The sequence below is a fragment of the Callospermophilus lateralis genome, chromosome 1, assembly GCF_048772815.1.
Source record: "Callospermophilus lateralis isolate mCalLat2 chromosome 1, mCalLat2.hap1, whole genome shotgun sequence".
Lineage (NCBI taxonomy): Eukaryota > Metazoa > Chordata > Mammalia > Rodentia > Sciuridae > Callospermophilus > Callospermophilus lateralis.
In genome coordinates, this window is record NC_135305.1 from 156775605 (window position 1) to 156786781 (window position 11177).

The 11177-nt window shown below is 40.5% G+C and overlaps 1 protein-coding gene across 1 annotated transcript in view; it reads right to left on the bottom strand.

Annotated features, from left to right (window-relative positions):
- The window catches only part of Tctn1 (tectonic family member 1), a 30141-nt gene extending 20076 nt beyond the window's left edge, over positions 1-10065 (bottom strand). Inside the window, exons 1-3 of the mRNA XM_076852227.2 lie at positions 9785-10065; positions 5721-5841; positions 1032-1162 (exon numbers count right to left, since the gene is read on the bottom strand). Coding sequence (XP_076708342.2) covers positions 1032-1162; positions 5721-5841; positions 9785-10028 — 496 coding nt within the window. The 5' untranslated portion in view covers positions 10029-10065. The remainder of the gene's footprint in view (positions 1-1031; positions 1163-5720; positions 5842-9784) is intronic.
- Positions 10066-11177: the final 1112 nt, after the last annotated feature.

Genomic DNA, 11177 nt, shown 5'->3' on the forward strand with positions numbered 1-11177 from the left:
CATTGACAAACTACTGTTAAAAAAAAAAAAAAAAAGAAGTAGTAATGGTTTTATATGCACACAGGTGAACAGCACAACAGAAGCCAAAAATATTCATCACTTTCTTCCCACTTTCAGCCCAGGGACTGCTGAGAGCCTGGGGGAAAATATGCAGTGTACAGAACAAAAGGGAAAGAGGGGATGGCATATTTATTGGGCTCATGTTTTGGCAGAGAAAGTGACAGTCACTGGTCAGCAGTCAATTCAGATAACAAATTGCAGTACCTCCACCTATGTTTTCAGTCACAAGGGAAAACCAAAATATATACAAATACATTTCAAGAAGATGAAGAAGGGTTTGGGGTTCAGGTTGGTAGAGCACTTGCCTTGCATATGTGAGGCACTGGGTTCTATTCTCAGCACCACATAAAAATAAACCAATAAAATAAAGGCAGGCTGTCCATCTACAACTAAAAAAAAAAAAATCTTTCAGGAAAAAAGATGATGATGAGGTTTAACTGATAAAACCATAAATATGTCTCTGAACTGTGACACTCTGATAACATTCACACTCACATGTACTTTGGATAGAAACACTTACTTGAGCTAAATACTCAAATAAAAAATAAAGATACTGTTTTCATGCAAATGTACTTTAAAAAAGTAAGAGGAAATAGAAACCACAGGTAATGTTCAAAACTGAACCTGATTTTCAACCATTACGCCAGGAGGAAATACGCTGAAAAAGTCACGTGTGTGTTATATAAATCTGGACTCCCACGCCTGTCTACATAACATAAACACCTTGAAATCAAGAGTGAGAATGGAAAAGACAGATATATAAGCATGATCACTTTCAAAGAAAATGTTCAGGTCACAGATCTATAAAATTACTTTCAGCTATTTTTAAAATGGCCTCAGAAAATATACTTTATACACATGGCCAAAACAGAATGATCACTTCAAATCTAACTGAATGAGATATTTTTCCATAAAATAACTTTAAAAGAAAAACTTTAGTTTCACAAAATATATCAATGTCAAATACTTACAGTTTGTAATGTGAATGCAGAAAATAGATGGATTGATCTGGTCAATGAGTTTAAATACCCTTTCAGGTGGGTTTGCTTTAAAATTCAATGAATAGATGGCTGCTTTTTGAGTACAAAACTGGCTATCACCCCTGAAAATTAAAAAAATAAAAATATATAAAATTTAAGGCATAAATATATGATCTTGGGAAGATGTTTTAAAGCCATCAGATGTTTGCTGGTTGGGGTGGCTCACACCTGTAATTCCAGCTACTCAGGAGGCTGAGGCAAGAGGACTTCAAATTTAAGGCCAGCTTCAGTAATTTAGTGAGCTCCTGTCTCAAAATTAAAAAAAAAAAAAAAGCTGGGACTGGGTAGGTGGCACATGCTTATAATCCCAGAGACTCAGGAAGCTGAGGCAGGAGGATTGCAAGTTCAAAATCAGCTTCAGCAATTTAGCGAGGCCCTAAGCAACTTAGTGAGACCCTGTCTCAAAACATAAAAGGAGCTAGAGATGTGACTCAATGGTAGAGTGCCCCTGGGTTCAATCTGCAGTACCATAACAAACAAACAAACAATTTTCATTTTGGCAGAGAAAGTAACAGTCACTGGTCAGCAGTCAATTCAGATAATAAATTGCAGTACATCCACCTATATTTTCAGTCACAAGGGGACAAAACCAAAATATATCAAATACATTTCAAGAAGATGAAGAAGGGTTTGGGGTTCGAGAAGACATTTATAAAACCATGATGTTAGATTTGAATTTGAAACTTTCCTCTAGTGGAAAAATTAAGTCGGGTGTAACAACCTATAAGGAACTCTTGTCAAGTATGGATAACAGATCAGGGTATAATTTTAATGTTAACAAACCTTGCAAATTCTGAAAGCATAAATTATATAAAATTTTGTAGAACTTCAAATTCTTTTTAAGTACCCAGATTGGATCCAAAATTACTTGTCTTCAAAGGAATCATCTGAAAGGTTTAAGGCTTAGAAATTATGGTACAGTTAAGTCTTCTGTCAATCCCAACTTAGCAAGGCCCTAAAGAACTCAGCAAGACCCTGTCTCTAAATAAAACATACAATGGGGATGTTGCTCAGTGGTTGAGTGCCTCTGAGTTCAACCCCTAGTTGCCCCCTCCACAAAAAAATTATAAACAATCCTCTACAGTTGGTTTAGGTTGTATCTAATTTTCCCCAATTACATATGAAGCTATACTGACATCCTTATACAAACATCTTCATAATGTTTCCAGTTATTTTATTCGGCCTTGTTCCTGGGAGTAGAACTGCCAAGTCAAAAGGAGGATTCATTATTCAAGGCTTCTGTGGCATTGCCAGGTTGCCCTCCAGAGAAGTAAAACATCCATCTTCATCAACACTGTCACAAGCATGCCTACCTTCCTGTGCCCCTGCCAAGATTGAATATTATCATTCACTTTTTTTTTTTTTGAAAGGTTTAAGGCTTAGAAATTACGGTACAGGGATTGAACTCAGGGACACTCAACCACTAAGCCACATCTCCAGCCCTATTTTGTATTTTCTTTAGAAACAGGTTCTCACCGAGCTGCTTAGCACCTTGCTTTTGCTGAGGCTGGCTTTGAACCTGCAATCTTCCTTCTTCAGCCTCCAGAGCTCCTGGGATTACAGGCATGCGTCAATGCACCCAGCTATCATTTAACTTTTTACAGGGCTTAAAGGACTGTTTTAGGAATCAGACAGGCAGAGGGAATGGGAAACTAATTGAAGCGCTACAGCATTCACCAAGTAGGGAACTGATGGTCTTTGGGAACCTGGTATAGCATGGCTGGCTGGAGCAGAGGGTTGGAGATGCAGAATAGCCATAAACTGGACCTGGAAGAAGGTGGAGAAGAATGTGAGTCCAGGCTAAGGGGTTGATAGGTAATGAGAGCGTCTGAAGTGTCTTTAGCAATGAATGAGGCAGGAGTTTCCCAAGGGCAAGTCAGTAGGAATGGGCAAACTCAGGGCTCGGGTGCCTGAGGACTCGAATGATGCCTCTGACTCCTCCAGCTGGCCAGCCTCCAGCTGGGCAGTATCTCAGTATCACATCTCATACCTCCACCTAGTCCCACTATCCCAGCCTTCAGGTAGGGCGGGAGCCATGAGCTTGCATCCGCAGTGGTATCTTACTTGGTTCTCTACCACTAGGCTTGGCCTCAGTGACCCACTTTGCACACTGTTGCTGAATGACATGAGGTGGGACTTCAGGACATCAGAACCCTTCAGCACACACACAGACTCCTTGGGACTGAGTCCCAAGCTCTTCTCCACACCTCTGTGCCACATCCTTCTCTAGCCACGTGAGCTGCCTGCAGATAACTGCACAGGCCATCCTCCTCCACCCCAGGACTCTGTCCAGGCAGTTCCCTGGGCCTGGAATGTTCTTCCCCAGTCTCATGCTGGCCAACTTAACTTGTTCTTTGGGATCCAGCTCAGCTTCCAACATCTTTGTAGAAAGCCCTCTCAGCCTAGTGTCTGAGCTGCCAGTCCTCTGAGTTCTCCCAGGATTCAGGAGCAGAAACTGCATGTACTCATTTGTCTCTCTCCCTCACTGGGATGTTCTCAGAGGCAGGATAAGGCTGAACTTATCTTTATATCTCTGGCGCTGGCACACAGGAGTGCTCCAGAAAGGTATGGTGAAGCCAAGAGCACTGGTGCACGCCTATAATCCCAGAGAGTCAGGAGGCTAAGGCAGGAGGATTCCATGTTCAAGGCAACTTAGCAAGGCCCTCAGCAATTTAGTGAGACCCTGTCTCAAAAGAAAAAAATAAAAAAGGGCTGGGAGTGTAGCTCAGTGGTAAAGGGCCCCTGGGTTCAATCCCCAGTGATAAGGAATGAAAGGCTGCTTAGTGCACAGGGAAGGCCAGGCAGTGGCAGGGGTCCTCCAGGATACATTTAGGGGTATGTAAAGGAGAAAGGCAGGGAGAAATCCATTCATTCAGTCCACTTTTTTTTTTTTTTTTTAATCAAACCTGGGCCTCATGCATGCAGGCAAGTCAAGTATCAAGTATCTTACTAGTGAGTTGCACCCCAGCCCAGTCAACTCTTTTTCAATGAGATCTGGTTATGTGGCAGAAGCAGGGCTGAGATTAAAAAAAAAAAAAAAAAAAAGATTAAAAAAAATATATATTCTTCTTGTGCTCATGAAACATTTGTCCAATCAGCTTATGAATAAATTTACGAGTTATTAGATGACACATAGGATTTGTTGATAGTTTAGTAAATGTAAGTAAACTTTTTGAACTGAGACCTATATAACGAAAATGCTCAGTTAATTAGGAAGAGGACTTTTGATTTGGCTATTTATATTTAGGAGAAAATCACAAAACTTATAAAAAATGAGGTCCTTTCTCAAGGGTATTAGAGATTTAGTCTTGACTTCTATGATAGGGGTCTACAAAACACACCATTTTTTATCAATTTTACTAGACATAGTCATGCCCATCCAATGACTTATCTTTGGCTGCTTGTGTGCAACAAAGGTAAAATATAGAAGATGCAACAGAGACTTGAGAAGACTAAAGTATTTATTATCTGGTCCTTTACAGGAAAAAAAATTGCTGACCCCTGTCCTAAATACTATAGTCTACATCTAAAATTGCCATATTAGCTAATAAAAAAATTTCATTTGAAAAAATGTTATCAACTTTCCTATACTTACAAAGCAGGAGAGCAGATGACTTTTTAAAATTTTTTTTAAATTTATTTTTATTTTTTTGTAGATGGACACAGTACCTTTATTTTATCTTGTTTTTATTTTTATGCTGGGGATCGAACCCAGTGCCTCACGCATGCTAGGTAAGTGTTGTACCATTGAGCCGCAACCCCAGCCTCCTTAGATGATGACTTTTAACAAGGACAACCAGGTATCAAGAAAAGTAATCAGACTACAACACCCATTCTCCAGTCTTTTTTTAAACAATATTAGAAATCTATTTGATCTCCCTCTGGATTGATAAAATGGTTTCTCATGGGAAAAAATCCATTGTATTTCCAAAAAGAATTCAAACTATCATGTATCAATTGTTACAAGGCGCTATAAGGCTAAACTTAAATTAGCTCCCTCTAAATAGTAAATTGGTTCCATCTTGAATAAATGTACATTTTTGGAAATGCTTTTTTTTTTTCAAAAAGCTCTGAAATATGAGATTAAATCCTTTAGATGATTTCTTCACTTGTAATCTGCTGGGAATGTCATTTCCCATTGTTCTATACAATGTGAACTGTGAGAATTCCTGGAAGATTTATATATCAGAAAAGTATAAACAAAGCACTGCTGATTATTTTTCTAATTTTTTGTTGCAAGTACTGTGTCCACAACAAAAGAGGTAAAATTAAACTGCATTCTTCATGTAGGTATGCATGAGACATTCACTGTTAGGGAAATGGGACGTGATATCTGTTCACAACTGAAACTGAAATGTGACTCCATCTCTGAACACTGAGAGATTGCACTGTACTCCCCAGAAGCAACGTGAGCTCTCTTTGGCCTGCATTATCACCTGGCAGGATGCAAATGAGGGAAAGCTGCTGGTTTACATACTGCTTCGCACAGTCTCCCTTCTGTACGATGCAAAACACAGGAAATCAGGTTTGGGGTTTTTGGCCTGGGTGAGTTTTCACTTTCTTTCCCCACATTTTATTATCCTGCTCAAATTTTATCCAAACGAGGTGTCATATACTTACATGACAACTGGAACTGAGCAGGCAGAAAAAACACTGAAATCCATGGAGCTGCAATCAGGATCACAACAGCAGTTGACATCACACTGTGCTGGGGACAAGTCACAGACACAGAGAGCAGCAACTACAGAAAAAAGGAGGGGTAGGATGCAGAGCATCACAATCAGCAGGCAGCGACTACCCCCTGCCACCACAACGTGCCATAAATTAGTTACATATAAAAGTTCCATTTTGTTCTTCCTATTGCACTTCGGGGGGAATTTGTAAAGTGGAAATTAATCAGTTTGACACCACATCAGAGATTTCCCCCAAATGGCTGATCTTTTGACTAGCTTGGAAAGTCCTGTTTGTGCTCTAGCTACAAGGACTCTGATTTGGCAAACTGAACATGAAACCCAGACACCTGCAGTTTTCAAAAATTTTCAAGTGATGTTGATAATTGACACAGGTTGAAGGACAGCACACCTAAGTTCTTTAACTGACCAAAAGGCCCACTGATTCAGTCGAAGATTCTCAAGCCCTTTCCTAGAGATGATGATTCAGAGAAAGGGCCTACTTAAGGCCTCTAGGAAAAGGAGGTGCAATCTTGTCTCTCTCCTCATATGTAACCTGAAGCTTTGAAGCTAAATGCATGTTTACAGACTCTTGTCCAAAAGTTGGATGGGTTCAGGTGCTTAGACAAGTGTTAGGAATTGAGATAATAAATGGGGGAGATTAGGAATCTCCCCATTCAGCAATTTTTAATTAATAATTCATGATTATCTGCATTTCTAATCACTACATTTTTAGATCCAATTTTAACAGATTGAGTATTTATGTGGATAAGAAAAAAAATCCAAACATCCTGAGAATTTTGGGCACTGAATACTCAGTTATATTCTGTCTCAGTTTATCACAATTTAACTTCTCTACTAATTCATTCTCTTTTGAACTGGGAAAAATCCTCTTCAAGGAAATAGAGCATGAGAATAAAAACACGGAATTTTTGGTAGAGATTATTGCTGGGAAGGAAGAAATAAAAGGAATAAAATCGCTGGGTATAATCACCGTAATCCCAGTGGCTCAGAAGGCTGAGGCAGGAGGTTCATGAATTGAAAGCCAGCCTCAGTAATTTAACAAAGCTCTGTCTCAGAATAAAATATAAGGACTGGGGTTGTGGTTCAGTGGTAGAGTGCTTGCCTAGCACTCATGAGACACTGGGTTCAATTCTCAGCACCACATAAAAATAAATAAATAAATAAATAAAGGTATTGTCCATCAATGACTAAAAATATTTTAAAAATTAAAATATAAAAAGGGCTTTGGGGGCTGGGGATATGGCTCAAGTAGTAGCGTGTTCGCCTGGCATGCGTGAGGCACTTGGTTCGATCCTCAGCATCACATAAGATACTGTGTCCACCTAAAGCTAAAAAATAAATATTAATTAAAAATAAGGACTGTGAATGTAATTCAGTGGTTAAGCACCCCTGGGTTCAATCCCCAGTACCACAAAAAAGAAGAATAAAATCAGGACATATGTTTTGCTTCTTTTTCAGAAAAGGATCTCAACTCTAAAAATAATAAGCAAACAAAGGATATCAAGCAAATGTTGGTAGAGAGTCCATGCACCCTTCTTATTTGTATATATGAATTATTCCATGGTAAAAATGAGCTTTAGAAAAATGAAGGCTCAAAAAAGGTATACACTGGGAAAAAAGTATATAAGGGAAAGGTTTTGTCAGCAAAAAAATACACAATGCTTACAAATGTTTTCTGCCTTAAGTTTATGTGCTCGTCTCTAGATAGGGACTCCTTTGTGTGCTGAGTAAGATGATGATGTAACCAGTAATCACTAATGTAGTGAGGCTCCCTGCTTTTGGCGTTTAAAATTACAATCTTGATTTGTTTTCAAAACGCAAAACCCTTGTAGGTAGCTATAAGACTGCGAAGGATAAAGCAATAGTGTTTAATGAAAAAAAAAAAAAAGAAATAAAAGGTCTTCATCTAAGATGCAAGTGCACTTAATCACCCAGCAAGTATCTGTTGAGCACTCACTAGACCTAAGTAGCACTCAGCTGCTCTTCCATGCCTCTTATCATCTGCATGCTTAGCTTGGAGAGTAGGGTACTAAGATGAACAGTATCACTCTCCCACCAGCACTGGCCTGGGGTTATTCTGCAAATCTGTATCTAGTTCTAGAGCCAGCCCCCTGCTCTAACTTTTAGCAGCTGTGCAACCTAAAATTAGCAATTCACTTACCTGAATAATGAAGATAACAGTGCCCACACGTTGGGAGATTAAATAAGATATATCACAGGTGAAATGCGTAACATAGTTCCTACCACACAGGAAGCAGGTAGTTATTACTGTCATGGGCCTAAAGGGTCCTTTAGAAAGACCAAAACAAGTTCAAATTCATCACCCAGACTGGAAGAAAAACCTTGAATATATGTCCTAGTCATAATGATCCAAGCATTGTTTCATTTTGGGGAGAAAGTACATAACTGATGAGGTTCTTATGTGAATGAAAGTCTAGTCCACAAACCCTAGAGATTTTCAGAAACTGAATACCTGGCTATATTCTGTCCCAATTTGTCACTGATTTATTTTTCCTATCAATTTATTAGAACAGGTTAAATGTAAAGCAGAGCTTTGTTTATATATTGAAGTAAGGAATCTATCACTATTATTACCTTCTCACCCGGCTACCCCTTCCAGATTGGATCCCTGTTTACCCCCAGGAGTTTTGTTGGTGCTGGAGATTGAACCCGGGGCCTCGTGCCTACTAAATACCTGCTCTACCATTGAGCCTGGGCCTTTGTCCTTTCTCTTACCGACTACTCCTAGTTTACAAAAGAGGCTCTTTCAAGAAATAATGGTTCAGTAACTGAAATTAAGTTCTAGAGTTCAGCATGTCGGCCAATAAGAACTTTTTTATATACGCATATTCATCCTTAGTTAAAAGTCTCTCAAAAAGAGACAAAAGGGGGCTGGGTTGTGGCTCAGCAGTAGAGTGCTCTAGCACACGCAGAGCGCTGGCTTCGATCCTCAGCACCACATAAAAATAAAGTTACAGGGGCTGGGATTGTGGCTCAGCGGTAGAGCGCTCGCCTAGCACGGGCAGGACCTGGGTTCCATCCTCAACACCACATAAAAATAAAGGCTTTCTGTTGTGTCCATCTACACCTAAAAAAAAATAAATAAATAAATAAATATTTAAAAATAAAAATATAAAGGTATTCTGTCCAACTACAATATTAAAAAAAGAGAGGAGAGAGACAAAAATACATATATACCTACTGGGCATACTCTCAATCCAGACAAAAGATTAAAAAAACAAAAGTTTTTTTTTTTGAGATGATGACCTCCTGTGAGAATCTTTGACTGCTATGAACACTCACCCCAGAAAAATGCATATTCCCAAAATTTTGCCCTCAATCTCAAGGGATCACAGATATCCCCTGAAGACATGAATCAAATTAGATTATAAAAATACTCTCTAAATTTGTAATTCCAGGATTAGAAGATCACTTTAAGAGATATGTTAGTTATCTCTAAATGCAAATCCTAAGAAGTAGGCATAAGCCTTCATCCCTTACCTTCCCACCTCCACTAAATGCAGGAGGAATCCTGAGATTTTCTAAATTGGAATCAACTGACAAAGGCCTTCACCTAGTCAAACTTAATAAGCTAGAACGTTGGCGTCTGTTCTTAATACAAGTGAAAAGTTCAATGCAGCTTCAGCATTGATTTCCACCACTGTCTTAAAACTTTCTATTTAATTTCAACTTCAGCTGCAGGGACACATTCGTCATTGTCATAAGCATTCACGTTGTCCAGGGCCACTGCTCATACTTTCAAGGATTTGACACTGTCCCACTTACGCTCTCTGAGCTTTAGTTTCCCCATTTGTGCGACAGGAATAAGAATTACCTCTTAGGGTTATTGCTGGGGGATCCAAGCCTATGGAACGTTCGGCAATGTCAGCACACAGCAGCCTCAGCTATTACTATTATTACCTTCTCACCCGGCTACCCCTTCCAGATTGGATCCCTGTAGACCCCCAGGAGTTAGCACTCGGTACCCACCGTCCGTAACCGGGGTGGGCCTGGGGCCGGAGGCGGAGGACTCCGGGGTTCTGGAGGCCTCCGGGGTTCTGGGGGCCCCCGGGGTCCTAGGCGACAGAGAGGGTCCAAGAATGGCTGGGGCTGGCTCGGTGGAGCTGAGGTCCTCAGTAGTCACCGCCGGGGTGGCCCTGTCCTGGGCACTCATCGAGGCCCAGCAGCCCTGGAGGACCAGCAGGAGTGGCGCGAGGCCCGGCGGCGGTCCCATGGTGGTGCAGATCCCCGCGCCGCCAGCCGCCAGCGCCGGTTGCCTAGCAACCGCGACAGCCAGGCGCGAGGGATCACGGGAAGAGGCCCGCTAGGCCGCGCGAACCGGAGAGGAGAGGGCGGGGCTTGGACCAGACAGGCGGGGCGGGGCCTGGGCGGGGCTGGGGCGGGGCCTGGTAGAGGGGCGGGGATCCGTGAGGGCGGAGTTCAGGGGCGCGTAAATCCCAATTAGGGTTCTCGGTCGGTCTGCGGTGCTTGCTCAAGAAAATGCGGAGCCCTAGCTACGCTCTCACGGGATCCTAAGTCAATAAGCCAGGGTAGGGCCCAGAAATCAATATTTCTAACAAATGGCCTGATGCAGCTTGTGGGTGACAGAAATTTAGGAACCGCTGTCCTAACGTGACTAAGAGTCTTTCCCAAGAGCATGGGGCTCACTCGTCCTTGAATTCTCTCTATCCCAGACTCTATGGGCACCGGTTTTCCCTTTTTTGTTTTAGATGCATATCAGGGGATCGCCAGCTAGCTTCTGTCTCCGTGTTGCAACTTTTTTTACAGATGATAAACTTGGAAGGAAATAAAGTAGAATAATTTGTAAGTTTTAAAGGGAAAATCAAATGAAATGACCTGGATACTCAAGATTAAGGAAAGCTGCTCCATTCTAAAATGACTTATTTAGGAGGTATCCAAACACGGGAATGTTAACTATACTTTGTCACTTTACAATTAAGAAGTAGATGTCAAAATGCTGAACATATCACGGTATTTATTCAAGAAACTCATTTACCCATTGAGAAGAATGCCAAACAGTACGTATACCAAGTTTATTAAATTTATATGACAAAGTGAAATAATCAAAATGACAAGTTCAACACCTTCCTATGGCTTCCAGAAACAAGTGTATAAATATATAATTGGATCACTCAAACGTATATTACAGATATTTCCAATTTTTTTCTGCAAAGGATTGCATTAACATCTGAGTGAAATTCTGGACTGCTTTTAATAATTGATAAAATACATCTCTTTTTAAAAAACACTTTATTTTCCAAAACTTTCATCTTTTGACTTCTAAATCAAGGACTTGTTTGTTTTGTTTTTGAAACCTTCTCTTTACTTCCAGCCATCTACTTTCTTTTCAATTCTTTTTTTA